The sequence below is a fragment of the Palaemon carinicauda genome, chromosome 13 (assembly GCF_036898095.1).
Source record: "Palaemon carinicauda isolate YSFRI2023 chromosome 13, ASM3689809v2, whole genome shotgun sequence".
Taxonomy (NCBI): Eukaryota; Metazoa; Arthropoda; class Malacostraca; order Decapoda; family Palaemonidae; genus Palaemon; species Palaemon carinicauda.
Window position 1 is genome coordinate 120,071,279 of NC_090737.1, and position 20,583 is coordinate 120,091,861.

At 39.1% G+C, this 20,583-nt stretch overlaps 1 protein-coding gene across 6 annotated transcripts in view; it reads right to left on the minus strand.

The window, feature by feature from the left end:
* The window catches only part of Drp1 (dynamin related protein 1), a 71,808-nt gene that overhangs the window by 41,483 nt on the left and 9,742 nt on the right, over window positions 1-20,583 (minus strand). For all 6 annotated transcript variants that reach the window (XM_068385749.1, XM_068385747.1, XM_068385752.1 and 3 more), the window contains exons 3-9: window positions 15,592-15,800; window positions 14,997-15,207; window positions 12,396-12,496; window positions 11,766-11,912; window positions 9,570-9,733; window positions 4,972-5,122; window positions 1,850-2,227 (exon numbers count right to left, since the gene is read on the minus strand). In XM_068385749.1, the coding sequence (XP_068241850.1) occupies window positions 1,850-2,227; window positions 4,972-5,122; window positions 9,570-9,733; window positions 11,766-11,912; window positions 12,396-12,496; window positions 14,997-15,207; window positions 15,592-15,800 (1,361 nt within the window). The remainder of the gene's footprint in view (window positions 1-1,849; window positions 2,228-4,971; window positions 5,123-9,569; window positions 9,734-11,765; window positions 11,913-12,395; window positions 12,497-14,996; window positions 15,208-15,591; window positions 15,801-20,583) is intronic.

Consider the following 20,583-nt stretch of genomic DNA (forward strand, 5'->3'; position numbering starts at 1 on the left):
GATTTTGGAGTGTCCTTCTAGAAGAGCTACTTACCATTGCTAGAGTCTCTCTTGTACACTTACCAAGAGGAAGGTAGCCACTGACCAATTACAGTGCAGTAGTTAACCCCACAGCAAATATGAACTGTTTAGTAGCCTGTGTTCTCAGGTGTATGAGGACAGAGGAGAATATGTAAAGAATAGGCCACACTATTTGGTGTATGTGTAAGCAAAGGGAAAATTAGCCGTAACAGAGAGAAAGATCCAATGTAGTACTGTCTATCCAGTCAAAGGACCCAATGACACTAGCGGTAGTAACTCCATGGGTGGCTGGTGCCATGGCTAACCTACTACCTATAATTCTAATAGTCATGTCTTCTCCATCTTAAAGTTCAATACAACACAGCATTCTAGAAGTTCCATTCAAGCTATGACCAAATTGTGGAATGATCTTCCTAATCTGTGGAATATGAATATTACTGTTCTTTAAAAACTTTTTAATTGTTCATTACTTTTCTTGCAAAGTAGTTTATTTCTTTACGTAATTTCCTCACTAGGCTTTTTTCCTTGTTAGAGCCCTTGGGCTTATAGCATCATGCTTTTCCGACAAGGGCAGTAGTAGTAGTAGTAGTAGTAGTAGTAGTAGTAGTAGTAGTAGTAGTAGTAGTAGTAGTAGTAGTTATGATGAAAATAAAAAAGTAAACATATGCTATACGTCGAAAATTCCCACCCTACACGGAGATCAAAATGGAGACTCCCAAGGGTGATACCACACAATTATAAAACTGGTACTTAAGCACTTACAGCAGTAACTATGGTGTTACCTGGAAAAGGTACACACCTTGCACAACAATGAGTTATATTTATCACTGGTAGGCCAGACAGATGGGTAAAACTCACTGATAGCTATGGTATGTAACTGGCTCAGGTAACTTTAAATACTAACCAAGTACCAGACTTGGTTTCCATCTTCTATCATGATTTTTTACTTTTGTAAAGATTTGGCCATTCACTCAAGCCTTGCATTTATTTTCAAAGCTAGGTAGAAATTCTTAAAATTATATTAATACAGTATGTACAGTGATTACAAACGAAAAACTCCCTTGATATTTTTTGTGCAATTTTCCGTCTTATCACAATTGATGTAAGTACGTAATCCAAATAGTGCATTGTACTTTAATGAAGTGTCATGATTTATGGGAAAAAGAAAATGTCAATAGAATCACTAACAATTTTCCACCAAAAATAAAATGGGTACCTATTTTTCAACCTTTCCTGGGATATCTAAATTCATCTTAGTACAGAAACTATTAGCAAAGACTTCTAAAAAATTATATATATATGAATAAATTTACTTTCCATAGGACTATACAGCAGTTTTACTTTGTGAACATTTCCTACTAATAGATGGAAACTAATTATTGAAGTAAAAATTCCTGGCTGTAAAATGGTTAATTTCTCATAACACCTAACCCTACTCACTGCCATGGCACTATCAGAAATTCAATATACAAGCTCATCTTACATTTCACTACTCAAAGTCTTTAAAAATAATGTAAAACCTTAGACATGACATAAGACAAGCATTTTCCATTTTCCATGCATTTCTGAGATAATGAACAGTGGTAAAAGAAAAGCACAGATTGCTATTTCATGAAATAGGCATTCCAAAAGTTTTTCAGTAATGGGAAAAGAAGACATCACCCCCTTATATTCCTCTACTGTAAACCATTTTACTGAAGCAGTTAATACTTTCTCATATAAAGCATAAGCTTTTACACAATAATAAACTTTACAGTTTAAATCCTAAAGGAAAATTGAACTTTCTTGGTCTAACTTAAACCAAATAAACTAATGGATGACAACTTACCTTTGGTTGGTCCCTCATGTCATACTCATGAGTCCTGCGTACTGGAATGTTCCGTACTTTCTCCTCTTCATTTGTAATGTTAGACACCATGGAGGCATCTCTTATGAAATCTGGGTGTTTTGTATTAATGTATGCCAATTCAACTGCCACCAAATTTTCTATCATGGAATTGGTTGGCGGAAGTCTTCTACGTAAAAGCTGTGTGACAACGTCAACAATTTTTTCATGCAGTTTTGGAAATCTGAGCATTTCTTGCTGAACTTCAGTCCCACAAAACTGTATGATGCGCTGCATTTCCTCGTGGACGAGTTCAATGCAACGCAGCGAAGGCTCCTCAAGGCGTCTAATCTGCCGTTTGACTAAGAGTTCAAAGGACACCTAAAAAGAATCGTATCAACTAGAAAAATATCAAATTATGACCCTAAATATATAAAATACCCTTTGAATAAATTAATAAATGTTTTAATGTCAAGGAGAAAATCCTAAAAGGAATGAAATCAGTATCTAAACATAGCAGAGGAAAAGAAAATTTCTGGAATAACAAAATGTGGAGAAAGCAATAACCTACACACTGCAGAAGAAATTAAAATTTGTTTGAAATAGCAAATGTTGTTTGAAAAAAAATCAGTAATGACTGCGGAAAAAAATAAAATGTTTGAATCAGAAAATTTTGATATATGTGAAATCAGAAAATTTTGATACATGTGGATTCAGAAAATTTTGATACATGTGGATTCAGAAAATTTTGATACATGTGGAATCAAAATCTTAACAATGCAGAAGAAAACTTGAAGCAGTAAAATGGAGGAGTAATTGATTCAGAATCCAAACATTTCGGAGGAAAATAAAATGCTTGAAATAGCATTCTGAACTGGGAATGACTTAACAGAAAAAATACAGTAGATAGGAATAATGTTAAAAATCTTGGATAAAAAAGAAAAACACCTCGTAAGTACAATTCTAACAAAACTGAAAATTATGTACATAATTTACTAGACAATTTCTTGAACAGCAGCCAGCATATAGCTATGGATTTACAAAAATACAGGATTTCAACCAAAATAAGATTTTCATAAAATATCTTTTTTGACACTTACCAAGTATTCACATAACTATCTTAAAACCAGAGGTTTAAATCAGTATTAGAAAAATCAACTCAACAGCTAAAACAAGGAGAGACATCCACTTACACAGGCAGATTGTAAACGCTGGTAAGTCATTTGCTCCGTCTTAGAATAGAACCGAGGGAAAAAAATTGGCCGATAAAAGAAATTCCCCTAAACTGATCACCTATACTAGAGAGGTCTATGTCGGTGGAGGCAGTCAGGCAGCTCAGTCAATCTCCCACCTCATAACACTTTCTTCTTATATGGAACAAAAATGTAAAAACCTTGGTTGAATTTCAATCTCCTTTCCAAAAGCAGGTAATTTTGTCATAAGTGTTCATGACAATGTGCTTTCACCAATTTTGTCAATCATTGTTTCTTGAATAAATGCTCTATGGAGCAAAGTAGCTGGATTAGATGCACTTGGGGTAAGAAAGGTCTAAGGATACCTAGATCTTAGTCCTTCCAGCAACTTACCATAAGCAAAGATTTTAGTTGCTTCCTCTCTAGAGGGAGACCCTTCTAAAGTATGATTCACTGCTTGGCTAAAAGTTTTCTTATCAAAATTCTTATGAACATAAGATTTTAAGTTGAATAATGGTGTCAAATTTCTCCCCTTTTTCTCTAATACAAAGCTTTCACTGCTTCAGCTGGTTTCTTTCCCAGTGACCATTGCTGCTTTCATGTTCAAAGAAGATTCCATGTCCTCTGACTCTTCCATCCTCCTCAGTGTTCTAATTCTCATTTCCACTTCTGTATTTCCTTCTGTTATCGTTTCCTCCAATACTCTTCTCTGTATAGGAAAGAAGTAACTACCCTTCTAAGAAACTTTAGTTTACTACCCCGCCATAAGGAAATGTATGTATTCAGAAGTTCAACAAAAATATAAATAACTAACCTACTTTCACGAGAAGCATCATTAGTCTATTCTTGATGTGCCCATAGGCATATTTAGCATAATTTATGGGATCTAAAATGTGATTGAGAAAGGTTCGTTCTTTGACAGTCGCTGCGATTTAGTGTCAAAGAACAGAGTATGGCAAGCATATCCTTGTGTCCATTACCTGTTCACCTTATCAGTCTTTGTATAGGTTGATGTACAGATGTTGACAAGTCCTTGAGAGAGGCACAGGCACCTTACCCTTCCTTCTCAAATGCAAATCATTATTGGGGTGTTTGAAATGTCATTAAGTAATAGCTTTAATCTCCTGGGCTCATACCATCATAGCACTCATAACAGTGTCTAGAATAAAAACTATGGGAGCTTTTAGTAGAAGTTGCATGAGTAACAGTACAGTATATGGAATTGTTATAGGAGTAGTATCTGAATTAATTTTATCTTTGCTAGCAAGGCTAACATCCCAAACCTTTATAGCTTGTCTTCTATCTCTACTACCCTTATTCTGGTATGAAGACCAACCTGAACACTCCTTGCATCCATCCTCTCTAAAGCAATATTTGCCTATACCGTTCAAACAACCCAAGTGCTTACCTAATCTCCCAACTTTGTGCTTACCCTCTTGGGTCTTTCAGTTTCAGAGGGTAAAGAATCATTGAATGACATAACTGATATCCTTTCCAAGTTATAATAAGAATTTCCATCAAATGATAGAGTAAAAAAAAAAATCTGACGCAACACTAAATAACCAATTAAACAATTGTAAAATTCCCCGTCACAATAAAGAAACTGTTTTGGGAACACTTATACATTAATAAAGTGAGTTGCAAATGACGTTTCCATTCTATGGGCAGATGTGTAGATGTGCTGCCACCTTGTTTTGGCGGTTATTACAATTTTCAATTACTCTTTCATATTTTTTATTTTAAGATATAGCTATATGACTACCGATAGGAACAAGAAATCAAAATTTGTTTTCATATCCGTCAATAACAAAGGTCACAAATAAAACAATTCAAGATATTATCAAAACAGTAAAAACTTGACTAATAAAATTTTGTTTTACTATTTCTGCAATAAAATCTTTTGTGGCAAGAATTTTAGAAAAGATAACTTACTTCAGGTACAAAGAGAGCTGGTCTAGGTCCAGTTGCATTTCGAATAGCCGTCAAAATGTCCATTTGAGTTAGACCAGCAAGAGGGTGGATGCTATCCAAGGTACGGCCAAATGTTTCATGAAAAATATAACAAATACGAGCTCCTCCACACCTGTGAATAATAATGATTTTAAATTGGTATTACGCACTTTAAATTTTGAACATACTTCAAATCTAAAACAACTCATTAATCAATAAAATATTCCTCTATCCCAAGATTACTACATGCATTAAACCTCGGAAGATTCTATGATGCACTTTTGTTGTCATCCATTCATGTAACCATATATGATTTATAGAAAATGTAGACGCTACTTGAAGAAAAACTCAACCCTGCAGGCCACCGATTTAATATCTTTATCAGTAGTGGCAGGATTAAAGGAAGATTTCAAGGAAAGCCATTCTTTCTGCAAGAACTTGTCAGTAGCACAAATATTAAAGGCTTGAGTCTGGAAATGAATGCCTGACTAATAAAGATTTTGAATCTGCAGCTGGAAGGGCTGGGTTACCTTCAAGTAGCATCTAAGCACTCACAGGACAAAGAACCAACCCATCTGAACTGTCTGTTGCATCCCTAAGGAAAGAGGTGCAGAAAGACTTAAACCTGTCATCCTCGACAGCAGGATTCTGGGTTTTCATTACAAACTATGCAATAAGTGTAAAAAAGAACTTTCTCCATTCCTTAGAATGAGATACAACATGGAAAATACCATGAAGTTTCCCTACTCTCTTTGCCAAGGCAAACGGCAGGAGAAAAGTCTTTATGAGAGTGAGGTCTTTGTCCAACATTTGTTGTAGCAGTTCATAGGGGGCACTTTAAGGGACCTAAGGAGTCCAGTTACATCCCCCGCAGGTTTCTGGATTCTCTTGACAGGCGAGATGCTCCAAGCTCCTCATGAATGCGTTCAATTTCCACAATGAGGAAAGGTCCAAGACCTGTAGTCAGAAGATTTGGCTCACGGCTGAGCAACTCCTACAGCAATAATCACAGAAAATTGCATTCAAATCTTCTCAGAATGTTCCATCCTTTACATATGACAAGGTATGGAGATAATTCTAAGTCTTGCCTTCTCTAGCATATGGCTTAACACTACTCAATACCCTAGAAGTTTTATTCCAGCTATGACCAGACTGTGGAATGATCTTCCTAATCTGGCAATTGACTGAGAAAATTTATTAGGTCAAACTTGAAAAGATTATTTTTATGTTGAACAGGTTGACATAAGTCTCTCTTCAGTTTATATGACTGATTTATTTCAACATTTTTACTGATCTTAGGATATTTCTACTGTATTTTCTATTTATTACTTTACATATATATTTTATCTATTTCCTTTCCTAACTGGGTTATTTTCTCTGGTGGAGCCCTTAGGCTTAGAGCATCCTGCTTTTTCAACTAGGGTTTCAGCTTAGCTAGTAAAAATAATAAAAAAGCATGTGGTTATCGATTGTTAATATGATGGGGACTTGGTGACCTAGCATTCACAGGTGTATCTCATCTACTGGAGAAAAAGCATGTGAAGTGGTCGGGCTGGAGGGTGAGCTACACGTGATGAGTGCTTAAACCCCTTTGAGCTCATCTTGAGGGAAGCGCATGTGCGCAAAGATTATCCTAGGGCAGAAAGGCATGTCTTTCAGACAAGGAGCTTCTTTAAAGAGGACTGCGCAAATAGATGAGCACATGTTCTATGAAGAGTGCTCACGCACCAGGGAGTGAGTCCACAGCATGGGACGAGTGCCAACGTGCAGGAGAGCGTGTGTGTGTTAAGAAGTTTGAGCGACAAGGAGAAAATTCCTCCATTGAAGGATCCCCAATACTTTGAGGGCCCTATTGCTCTTCCTGGAGAGCGAGCACTAATTACAAGCCGATTGGTGGAGAATCCCACGCGTGGGCGCGAACCATTAATAGCGACTGGCATAAGTTAAAAGGGTCTAATTATTTTGGAGAGCGCAGTGAGCCGCCAGATCTAGGCAAGTGCAAAAATTTTGGTGAGCGTACCTCGTGTGATGAATGCGCAAGGATATCATTATTACCCTGTATTATCATTATTACTTGCCAAGGGATCACTTTCGCTATCAATCTCAAGCTGTAAGTTTTCATTTTGTTGGTGGTGCGTGGTCCATCGAACCAAATGCTTGAGAAGAGCAGACACGCATAGGTCATCATAACAATAATGCCGTATGAATAGTTGAGCATGGTGAAGGCGTGTAAACAGCCGTGTGCCGCACACAGTCGAGTACAATGATGGAGCACATCACACCTTTAATGGAAAGTATAATTCATGCAATCAAGGCATGTGAACAGGTAAACACTTTATTTGTGCATGAAGGGGAGAGAATGTGTTCAGAATACAGCAACTCAATAAGCGCTCCATTAAGGTTGAGAAAGATGAGCCACTCATTAAGGGCGAGCATGATGAGGGAGTGATAGTTTCGTGCACAATAGGGGATCACGATGGGCTTGCATACATAGAACAGCCCAAAGGGTGTACACATATAGACAAGTGTAATGCTGCGCATCTATAGGTGACAGCGACGGGTGTGTGAATAAAGCTTGACGAGCTCTGTCCGAGGTGTGAGCGTCAACAGGCGAGGGTGTGATAATTAGTTGCGTGCCCTCAGGAATGTTCTCTTGAGGTCTCGCATTGTTTTCAACTGTATTAGACAAGGTGATAACCATTTTTCTAGCTATCGATGTTGCTCCATACAGTGCATCTGTTCTTCTATCTCTGCCACATGTGTAGCAGAAGTTGAATAGATTGGACTATTCGAGGAAAGAGTGCAAGGTTGCTTCCTCTTTCAAGTAAGTCATCATTGGTGTCTCTAAGGTCTGCGCCCTTGGTACTACAGATGAAAGGACCTACATCAAGTATTTCTTCTGCCAGTGAAGTATGTGGATGGGGGGAGATCCTGGCTTGGTATCCGTACTATAGTCTATTTCTTTTAGCGATGCATATTTGCACCGACATGCGGCGGTGCCCTTTTACCTCGGAAAAGTTTCCGGATCGCTGATGGGTTAGATTTATCTTGTCCAACCAATCAGCGATCCGGAAACTTTTCCAAGCTAAAAGGGCACCGCCGCGAGTCGGTGCAAATATGCATCGCTAAAAGAAATGGACTATAGTAGCAACTTATGCATTTATGGGATGCCTTCCAATCTTAAGGGAAACCATAGCATCCCTAACACCATATAGTTAGTGTTCTCAACTAATTACAGGCAGCTCACTAAAAGGAGAAGAGGGAAATATCACTGTCTATCCTGCAGAAACCTCTGTCACGGCTTCTTTCATAGCTTGCCCGGGGAGTAATGTCACTGTCATCGTCATAGGCCTCCAGGAGGAAAACTGAAGTTAGGTCACCTGAGGAAGAAAAGAAGTGTGCCGAGAAACATGATATAGGTATGGGTGTGGCTGACCTGCCAAAAATCTACTATCATACATCATCCACAACACGCAAAATCCTGAATAAAGAAGAAATCACACAAATTGATGCTGCGAAAGGGGAGCTCACATTGACGAAACTACTACGAGTTCTAGATATCGTAAAGGACATGCTTCTCATATGGATCAATGAGAAGCAGTTAGCAGGACATACGATAACCAAGAAAGTAATTTACAGAAAAGAAAGTTTTAGTATGCTGACCTCTAAAATGAAGAGAGGTACGTCAGGTAGGCTTGGAAAAAGAAACGTTCAATGCGAGTCGTGTCCGATTTGAAAACTTTGAGAAAAAAAAAGTATCCAGTGTTGTGGGACATACGTAGTAAGGCTGCAAGCTTTAACATCAAAGCAACAGAACCGTTCATATCCATATTTAAAATTTGTGGATTCAGTGTGACGTGCCGCAGCAAGTTTGTTTTGGAAAATACCCAGGAAAATATTCACTAATGCCAAACATAAGACAATTTCCTGTCTCAAGGCTCTGAAAGATCATCTAACCCTGCCATTCTGTGCTAAAGCCAGTGGGGATTGCAAAGTCAAACCTCTCCTTGCGTAATACTCAGAGAATCCACAAGCAATTAACAATTGCAAGGTCCAAAAGAAGCAACTGAATGTTATGTAGGTGTCGGAGTCAAACAACGAGTTTTGGGTAACCCGCATTTCTTTTAGTAAAATGCAGCCAATGACATACAGTATTTGCTTCCAAGATAAAAAAGTACCTTGCCGACAAGAACCTTCCAATCTAAGTCCTAATGCTTATGGAAAATGCTCCTTCCCATCCTACAGCCCTTGAAGACAACTCTGATGGAGGAACTAAAGTTAATCAAAATAATGTTCTTGATGCCCAACACCAATCCATTTCTCCAAGCCATATATCAGCAAGTGACCTCAAACGTAAGACAACGTTCCAATGATATTTCAAGGTCACCAAAGGGACAAAGACTTTTGGTAGAACATTTCCTAATTTCCACAGTCACTTGTCCTAAAATCATTGATAAAGCCTAGGAAAAGGTCACCAACACAATGTTTAGGGGGAAAAAATATCTACAAAGTCTGGTAAACATTTAGTAGTTTAAATAAAAATGAAACAGCAAAGCAATAAATTAAACAATTTAACTCACAGTTCAGTAGTTTCAATATTTCTGGCTGTTCCTTCAATTGTAGAACAATAAGCTGCATTGAACTTTGTGATAATCTGCAGTAAAGTTTGTGCTTTATCAGAAACATCATCGCCGTAACTATTCAAGAGTGTCTGGAACTGAGACATCATCATGGTGACACGAGTCTGGAAAGAGAAGAAAACTTAGTTAGAAATCATATTCCCATTTCAAGAGTTTGTCACATTCAAATAAGACACTATTATACACTGACATATACAAAGCACCTGAAAGAAATGGGATATTTAACAAAAATGAGAGGAATACATCAGATTCTCTATCAGACGCAAAAGCATTGTTGTCCTCACTATTGGCATGCTCAAACTTAATCAATATTTTCCACAATCAAGAAAAACCTTAGAAAAATATGTAAATACTGTATACCCTTGATCCAAAATTATCTAAATTTCACTTAAATTACTAGTTTTACATGACTTTACTATGCAAAACTGAACTTGCATTTGCATAGATTAACATCACAAATTACCTGCAACATATGATGGCATGAGGTAAAAGGGCTCATCATGAACAAAAGATTTGGAGTTCTTTTAAAAATAGCTAAATAACAGAGGCTACTTATCATTTCCAGCAAGCCAAAGGAAAGCCTTTCATACGCTCTAATGGCTTACTAAGACTTTGGCTTAAAATAAGGAAAATTATTTTTTAGATATTAAAAGATAGATTTATGAATTTGGGCTAGATAGCCCAATGATGGGACATGCAAGGCCATTCAGTATCTTAAATAATGGCTTCAGTGCATCACATGAGGTAGACTGACAGTACTAATCCCCCTGAGGAGAGACATTTGAGGAGGGGAAAGGGTCAAGTTGATCTTATAATATTTTATGGTATTTTTAACCACTTCAGCACTATTTAACTTTTATATCATGGGATTTCCAGTTTTTTCTCTAATACTTAAACTAATGAGAATTACAAAATATGTCAAATTATATATCAAAAATTTAGAAGTGTGTGAGAGAAGTAAAAAATAGAGGGTTGGGCATGAATGTAAAGAGAGTTCTAAAGGAGAAAGTGATTGTACCAACTGTGATGTATGGATCGGAGTTGTGGGGAATGAAAGTGATGGAGAGACAGAAATTGAATGTGTTTGAGATGAAGTGTCTGAGGAGTATGGCTGGTGTATCTCGATTAGGGTTAGGAACGAAGTGGTGAGGGTGAGAACGGGTGTAAGAAATGAGTTAGCAGCTAAAGTGGATATGAATGTGTTGAGGTGGTTTGGCCATGTTGAGAGAATGGAAAATGGCTGTCTGCTAAAGAAGGTGATGAATGCAAGAGTTGATGGGAGAAGTACGAGAGGAAGGCCAAGGTTTGGGTGGATGGATGGTGTGAAGAAAGCTCTGGGTGATAGGAGGATAGATGTGAGCGAGGCAAGAGAGCGTGCTAGAAATAGGAATGAATGGCGAGCGATTGTGACGCAGTTCTGGTAGGCCCTGCTGCTGCCTCCGATGCCTTAGATGACCGCGGAGGTAGCAGCAGTAGGGGATTCAGCATTATGAAGCTTCATCTGTGGTGGATAATGTGGGAGGATGGGCTGTGACACCCTAGCAGTACCAGCTAAACTCGATTGAGTCCCTTGTTAGACTGGGAGGAACGTAGAGAGTAGAGGTCCCCTTTAGTTTTTGTTTCTTTGTTGATGTCGGCTACCCCCAAAATTGGGGGAAGTGCCTTGGTATATGTATGTTTGTATATATCAAGAACTATAAGCAAAATAAACATCTCTAGTCTAGGATCTATCTGCAAGAGGTCCTCAAATGCAATACCTATAGATAAGGTAGGTAACTATGTATATTTAGTATATTTGTAGCTGCACACTTATTGCTATAACTTAACTTTTTGTATGTTTCAATCTTGCCATACAGTACATAAGGTACTGGTGGGGAAAATTTAGCTAGAAGGCTGTCAGCAAAGGTTGACTGATAGTATATTTTATCTTATTCATAAATGCTCGCTGCCCTTTCAGTTCCTTTTTAAATCATTTTGCACACTATGAACAAAAGAGGGGTTTTTCCACCCTCATAAATAAATGTAATATTCTTAATTATACTGAAAATATCTATTACAACTAAGTTGTCACTATATTTCCAAAAGAATTACAATTGAATAAGGGAATGAAGTTTTGAGAACACTAATTATAGTTACCTTTAACTCTGGAAGACAATCTCGGATATGATGCATGAGTAGTCTGTTCAAGGTCTTCGCTAAGTAAGGAGTTCCATTTCGATTAGCTAGCGTTGGATATTTGCGCTGTAAAAATGCCGCTTCATCTCGCAGAGAATCGTTTATCGACTGAAAATGGTTGGAAATAAAGTGATCATTATTACTGCTTCAGATATATTTGGGAACAAAGCTTTGATGAAACTCACCCTAAAATATTTCAATGATGTGTAATGTCACGTTACAAAATCCAAATTATATTTTTAAAAAGATTCACAACTATATCAACAAAAAATAATAAAATGCCTTGTATAAATATCTCAAAGGGAACATATTCTAATAAATATCTCAAAAAGAACTTCACAAGGGCCAACTACAAACCATTAATGCATGAATAGACAACCGAGTATGTCATAACCCCGAGTGCTAGGGTCAAAAGTTTTGTAAAAACCTTATGTACAAAATAAAAAAAATTAATTCTATCTGAGATTCATTTATAATAATGTAATTTTTTATACACTAAAACCTAAAATGCTACACCATACTAAGATAATTAACACTTCAGGGGAATCATTTTAAAAATATAAAAAGGATGAACTTTTATAGTATACTCACTTTATTATCTATAATGTCCTGCTGGGATCTATTGACAACACCAATGATACCCAACTTCACAGGTATAACTCTCCCACATAAAATGTCTATTGCATCGGTACCTGTAGTTTCATGGAAAAAAAAAATGGTGACTGCTGATTCCAGTGAAACAAAATGACACACTTATGACAGCTGCAAAAATATTTTAAGTACCCTTCCCATCCTTGCATATTCTTTGATGAATATTTAATTCAAGCATTTATTGAATACAATATAAATAACTAAGCAGTGGTAAATTTATTACACTCAAGCAAGAGAACTACCCCAAGACAACTGGAAGACCATGGTACACAAGCTTGGACACTACCGAAGACTAGAGAACAATGGTCTGATTTTGGAGTATCCTTTTCTTAAGAGTTCTTTACTGTAGCTAATGTCTCTCTTCTAACCTTACCAAAAAGGAAAGTAACCACTGAGAAATGATAGTGCAGTAGTTAACCCCTTTAGTGAAGAAAATTTTTTTTGGGGTTTGCTTAGTGGTGTCAGGTGTGTGATGAAAAAGGAGAATGTATCAAGAGTAGGCCAGCCTATTCGGTGTACGAGTAGGCAAATGAAAAATGACCCATAACCTAAGAAGGGTCCAATGTAGTACCATCTGGCCAAAGGACCCAAGAATTTGTTCCAAATGGGATCACCAGAGGGTTAGTGTCATAAGTTGTCATCTGTACCAAGGAGTCATCAGCATTTCCATGGGTAATAATGCTGTCACTTAATTTATACATATTTGTTGCTTTTACAATATGAAAATCTTAAAAAGACACAAATGACCGTTTATGAAATTCATTCCTGTCACAAATGACACCAATTTTTCCTCTGTACTAACTTTATTAACTTAACATGGCCAAAGTATAGGTCAAACCTGCTTGATGAGTGTGTATGTAATGTAAGAATACAATCATCCCTTCAATAATCTTGGCAGGCAGACTAGAAATACAGTAATTTTCCTATAAAATTGGCCACCCCTGGAGTTCATGACAGTTCTGCCCCCAAGGGTACTAATATAAAGAGCATATTGACACCTTTGGGGTACAGACACTACTGGGGGACTGATAAGATTAACACAACTTCCGATATTGGCTTTAATAACACAACAAATCTCAGCAACAGTATCTCTTCTCGATAATCAAGACTTTGGAAAGACTGAGTAAGAAGCATGAGACAGACAGAATGGAAAATTCTGATAAAATATGGAAAAACTTGAAGATAATGAGAAATTGAGAAAGAAATCAGAAAAATTCAGCTAAAAGGGGAGATAGAGTATTCCCCAATTTAAGAGCCGTCTTGCGTAGCATAGGACATTGAACAGACTATTCCATGTTGAAGCCCTGATTTTGTCAAGGCATTCTCTAATTAATAACGAAAGAGAATTAACATTAATGCTGGTTGGCATAATTTTATCTTCAATACCGCTCAATACTGTACTTATTTTAAATCTACAGTAATGTATAAACGGTGGTAGGTCAAAATGTCGACGGACAAAATATCGAGAGAAAATGTCGAAAGGACAAAATACCGATATATATATCTCTCCCTCCCTCTCTCTCTCTCTCTCCCTCCCTCTCTCTCTCTCTCTCTCCCTCCCTCCCTCCCTCCCTCCCTCCTCTCCCTCCCCTCTCTCTCTCTCTCTCTCTCTCTCTCTCTCTCTCTCTCTCTCTCCTCTCTCTCTCTCTCTCTCTCTCTCTCTCTCTCTCTCTCTCTCTTCCTAAGAAGGAATAGAGGAAGATTCTAATAACTGCCGAAACCAAAATACCGATACCCAAACAGACGACTATTAAGAAAACAACCATTTGCCATGCTCTAATGAATAATGATGACGTGGATGGGTATTATTCAGCGGGGAAGAAGGAGGAGGCCAACGTTTGAAGTTTCCTCATGGTCAGTATACGAAAGAACCTCAAATGATCTATCTCGAACAAACAACATGCTAGAGGGATGGCACAGTGCATTCAAGAGAAGGGTAACGATTATCCACCCAACAGAATATAAACTGATTCGAAAAAACTACGTTCGGAGCAAGCATCAACGGAGATGGCTCTAGAGCAAGTTTTTCAAGGAAACTATTGGAAGGAGGAACAAAAAATACGCTCAAGTAAACGACCGCTTGAACAAAATTATAGCAGTGAAAATTACTCGAGTACTTGCAGGCAATAGCACACAAATTGTAATTTTATGTTATATTTATACAACATTTTATAATCTTATGGTGTTTTAAGTAAATGTTAGAATTTTTATTTTTTTTTTTTAAATACTTCCTTATTATATTCTTATCATAATTCTCTATCCATGAATGATGTATACAAATATGAATAGATTATTAATGAAAGAACCACTGATCTACACCTTTCGACATTTTGTCCTTTCGATAATTTGTCCTTTCGACATTTTGTCCTTTCGACATTTTGTCCTTTCGACATTTTGTCCGTCGACATTTTGTCTGCACACCGTATAAACAATAAAGAAAAGCAATCTGCCCATAGTAGTTTTCTTATGAAACTGTCAAATAAGGGCCTGTAGCGTACACTTCAACAACACCATGCACATTTATAATATAGATAACTTTACCTGCATCCATCAAATCCAACTTTGTTATGACAGCTAAGGTTCTCCTCCCATCAGGATCTACCTCTTTTGCCATCTTCAAGCTCTCGGACACAGCCATGTCCATGTTGGCTGAAGACACTGCAAGTATTATGGAATTAGGATTCCCAATGTATGCTAGCACCATATCTCGAATTTGCGCTTCTATGTCCTCTGGCTGCTCTCCTACAGGAACCTAAGTCCAAAGAGGAATTATTTAAAAATTTACATGCATTTGGCAACATTAAAATACAGGTCTTAAAGACCTACCATTATATAAAATTAGATGGGTTATGCTTACATTTAAAAACTTCTTTCAATGTTATGAAAAGCTTAAAAATCAAGACTACTGTACCTTGAATTAAACAATACAAAAAAAAAAAAAAACTGATACTGATGGTATTCAATATAAGAATAGTTAATACTAACACTAAGCATCAAAATGAAATGTCACAACTAATCTCTAATTCTGTATGATAAAAAATTTGTGGAACTTAATGTATACAGTACTATGCAAATATGATATATTAAAAAATAATGCATAATTTGTAAATAGAAATCTATTAAACTTGGTTCTTACCTTTGTAAGGCCTGGTAAATCTACAACTGTAAGATTAACAACTTTATCAGAGTATATTCTTAAACGAATAGGATCATTTGAAACTCCTTTATTGTTGCCAGCTATTCTTGCGGTTTCCTCATCAATTTCTTTTCTGACAAGATCAAAATCTGTAAAGATCTTCTGTTTTTTGTGTAGGAATTGTGCCCATTCATCCAGGTCCAGTGTACCTAAAAATATGACAAGGACTCGTAAATTTAATTACATAATATGCCATTCAGGGTTAGCTATCCAGTACTGGGTAAAATGCTGCGGTTACTGGCAGTTCAAATTCTCAGAAAAATAGAAGACTGAACAAGAGTTTGCACAGCACACCAATAGTGGGCAGTTGAACTGCCCAGCAAACTACATAGATTATTAGGACATATACTAGTTTCATAATAGATTTCTGGCGGGATAGTGGTGCTAACAACTCTGAAGTAGCTTAGCAGGCTGTTCTCCCGTATGCAGTCTTTTACCTCTTCCTTATTGAACGCATACTGTTTTGGTCCACAAATCCTCCTGTACAATAGAACCTTGCAATAAGGGAGTAATAGGAGGGAAGATCTATCAGTTGTATCAAAAATTTGTTTCACGAAGCATAAAATCTAAGAAAACCACTCCAAATTGTAAACAGGACCACCATATATGCTAAATGCCTAGAGTAATATCAAAGCAAGCAGCAGAGATTGAAACTTTGTTTTTCACCCTGGGGAGGAAATAATTAAGGAATGTATTACTAAATGAAACTAGCAAAGCCAAAGATAACTGGAAGCACAGCCCAAATCAAAACAGAATACAGCACCAGAAAACTTTAGCAAGCAGCCTGGAAACAACAACTTCTTTCCATATGATTAAAATGTTATTTTGATAATAAAATAAATTTTTGAATATACTTACCCAGTGATTATAATAGCTGCAACTCTGTTGCTCGACAGACAACTCTAAGGTAAAATTCCCCAGCGATCGCTACACAGGTTGCGGGTGTGCCTAACAGCGCCATCTGTCGTCCAGATACCCAGTACTCAATGTAAACAAAGAACTCAATTTTCTCCTCGCTCCACTGCGTCTCTATTGGGGAGGAAGGGAGGGTCCTTTAATTTATAATCACCGGGTAAGTATATTCAAAAATTTATTTTATTATCAAAATAACATTTTTCAATATTTAACTTAGCCGGTGATTATAATAGCTGATTCACACCCAGGGGGGTGGGTAGAGACCAGCACTATATGTTTACATTATTATGAGCTAAGAATTTTTATTTCATTTTAGAAGTTATCAAAATAACAAAAACAAAATAAATAGGTACCTGGTAAGGAAGTCGACTTGAACAATTACTCTGCCTTTTTAAGTACGTCTTCCTTACGGAGCCTCGCGATCCTCTCAGGATGCTGACCGACCCCTAGGATCTGAAGTATCAAGGGTTGCAACCCATACAACAGGACCTCATCAAAACCTCTAATCTAGGCGCTTCTCAAGAAATGACTCTGACCACCCGCCAAATCAACCAGGATGCGAAAGGCTTCTTAGCCTTCCGGACAACCCAAAAACAACAATAAAAACATTTCAAGCGAAAGATTAAAAAGGTTATGAAATTAGGGAATTGTAGTGGTTGAGCCCTCACCCACTACTGCACTCGCTGCTACGAATGGTCCCAGAGTGTAGCAGTCCTCGTAAAGAGACTGGACATCTTTAAGATAAAAAGACGCGAACACTGACTTGCTTCTCCAATAGGTTGCGTCCATTAAACTTCGCAGAGATCTATTTTGTTTAAAGGCCACGGAAGTTGCGACGGCTCTAACTTCGTGTGTCCTTACCTTCAGCAAAGCTTGGTCTTCCTCACTCAGATGGGAATGAGCTTCTCGTATTAACAGTCTGATAAAATAGGATAAAGCATTCTTTGACATAGGCAAAGATGGTTTCTTAACTGAACATCATAAAGCTTCAGACGGGCCTCGTAAAGGTTTAGTTCGTCTTAAATAGAACTTAAGAGCTCTAACAGGGCATAAGACTCTTTCTAGTTCATTTCCAACCATATTTGAAAGGCTTGGAATATCGAACGATTTTGGCCAAGGTCGAGAAGGCAGCTCGTTTTTGGCTAGAAAACCAAGTTGTAGAGAACATGTAGCCGTTTCAGATGAGAATCCGATGTTCTTGCTAAAGGCATGAATCTCACAGACTCTTTTAGCTGTGGCTAAGCATACCAGGAAAAGAGTCTTTAAGGTGAGATCTTTCAGGGAGGCTGATTGTAGCGGCTCGAACCTGTCTGACATAAGGAATCTTAGTACCACGTCTAAATTCCAACCATGTGTAACCAAACGACGCTCCTTCGTGGTCTCAAAAGACTTAAGGAGGTCCTGTAGATCTTTATTGTTGGAAAGATCTAAGCCTCTGTGATGGCAGACTGATGCCAACATGCTTCTGTAACCCTTGATAGTGGGAGCTGAAAGAGATCGTTCTTTCCTCAGATATAAGAGGAAGTCAGCTATTTGAGTTACAGAGGTACTGGTCGAGGATACGGATACTGACTTGCACCAGTTTCGGAAGATTCCCCACTTCGATTGGTAGACTCTAAGGGTGGATGTTCTCCTTGCTCTAGCAATCGCTCTGGCTGCCTCCTTCGAAAAGCCTCTAGCTCTCGAGAGTCTTTCGATAGTCTGAAGGCAGTCAGACGAAGAGCGTGGAGGCCTTGGTGTACCTTCTTTACGTGTGGCTGACGTAGAAGGTCCACCCTTAGGGGAAGTGTTCTGGGAACGTCTACTAGCCATCGAAGTACCTCGGTGAACCATTCTCTCGCGGGCCAGAGGGGAGCAACTAGCGTCAACCTTGTCCCTTCGTGAGAGGGGAACTTCTGCAGTACCTTGTTGACAATCTTGAACGGAGGGAATGCATATAGATCTAGATGTGACCAATCTAGGAGAAAGGCATCTATATGAACTGCTGCTGGGTCCGGGATTGGTGAGCAATAGATTGGGAGCCTCTTGGTCATCGAGGTTGCGAAGAGATCTATGGTTGGCTGGCCCCAGGTGGCCCAAAGTCTCTTGCATACATCCTTGTGGAGGGTCCATTCTGTTGGAATTATTTGTCCCTTCCGACTGAGACAATCTGCCATGACATTCAAGTTGCCTTGGATGAACCTCGTTACTAGTGATATGTTTAGACCTTTTGACCAGGTGAGGAGGTCCCTTGCGATCTCGTACAACGTCAGAGAGTAGGTCCCTCCTTGCTTGGAGATGTACGCCAAAGCCGTGGTGTTGTCCGAGTTCACCTCCACCACTTTGCCTTGAAGGAGAGACCTGAAGCTTTTCAAGGCCAGATGTACTGCCAGTAGCTCCTTGCAGTTGATATGCATTGTCCTTTGACTCGAGTTCCATATTCCCGAGCATTCCCGACCGTCTAATGTCGCACCCCAGCCTACGTCCGATGCGTCCGAGAAGAGAACGTGGTTGGGAGTCTGTACAGCCAGGGGAAGACCCTCTCTTAGGTTGATATTGTCCTTCCACCAAGTCAGACAAGACTTTATCTTTTCGGAAACCGGGATCGAGACCGCTTCTAGCGTCTTGTCCTTTTTCCAGTGAAAAGCTAGATGGTATTGAAGAGGACGGAGGTGTAGTCTTCCTAGTGACACAAATTGTTTCACGGATGACAGCGTCCCTACCAGACTCATCCACAGCCTGACTGAGCAGCGTTCCTTCTTCAGCATCTTCTGGATGGATAGCAGGGCTTGATCTATTCGGGGGGCTGATCGTCTTGTTGTTCAGCAACGTCCTCATCAGAGGGTTCCTCATCCGAAAACTGATGAGGAAACGGCAACGGAGTGGGCAACGTCTGGCTCGCTGAGTCCGGTCGCACTGGTGGATGCGAGACGGAGCCGGACGCAATATCATGGAACTGCTGCACAGTCTGTGAACTGTCAACAACCATGGGTGCGCGAGGAAGCACAGCGTCAACCCGAGACTGTCTAGACCGTCTGGGTTGTGCAGTCAACACCCTACCGGGTTGCTGAGGTTGACGCACTGCGTCAAAACAAGTCACCTCTGCTGGTTGTTGAACGTCCTGAACGTCAACAACCACCTCCGAGCGTCGCTTAACGTCAACGTGCGGCTGGCAACCCACACTGGGTCGCATCGGTGGAGGAACCACCTCAACTGGCAGACGCGAGTAGGTTACCTCAGCGTCAACAGGGCGCCCAACCGACCGGTTGGAAGGTTGTTGGCCAGAAGGTTCGGTAGCAACCTTCTCCGCATTAAAGTCCTCTATCAAGGACGCAAGCTTGGACTGCATGTCTTGCAGCAAAGCCCATTTAGGGTATACGGGAGCAGGTGTGGCAACAGACGGGGTTAGCGACTGAGGCGGTACCGTTTACCATCCCTGAAAGCCTTGTTATGCGTGACATAATAGTACAGCAAAACTGCAAAGGCTCGAAAACAGCTGTGAAGTTGACCTGTAAACAACTTGGAGCGTCTCCTGGCTAGGCGCCAGAGAGAGTCTACGAGAATTGAGAAGTCTATCTGGGCAGAGGCATGAACTCCCAAGCCGAGAACGTCTCTCGTGTCATATCAGACTCTCGCTCTATAAACCAGTTTAAAAGAAGGGAAAGCAAAGGCTGTATCCCCCAAACTCCTCCTGGTGAAAAACCAGTCGCCTAGCCAACGTAACGCTCTCTAGGAGAGCGAGAGAGCACTAGCTTAAAAACAACGGCTTCGAAGTAGCTAGGCCTAGTGTAAGCTCTGACGTTTAGGCGAACGAGGAGCAGCAGTTACAAAAAGATCCGGACAAAGATCCTTAAAAAAAATCATCATGATTTAATTAAAGTCCATAGGAGGCTAAGCAGCTTTAGGCTCCTCTCCATCTGACAGAGTCCTCAAGGGAATATCAGTAGGAGGGAGAACAGCAACTTCCTCATCTACAGGAACCTTGTCCGATAAAAGCTGAGTCTCAAGCAAGGGAGAGACCTACCGTGGTGGCAATGC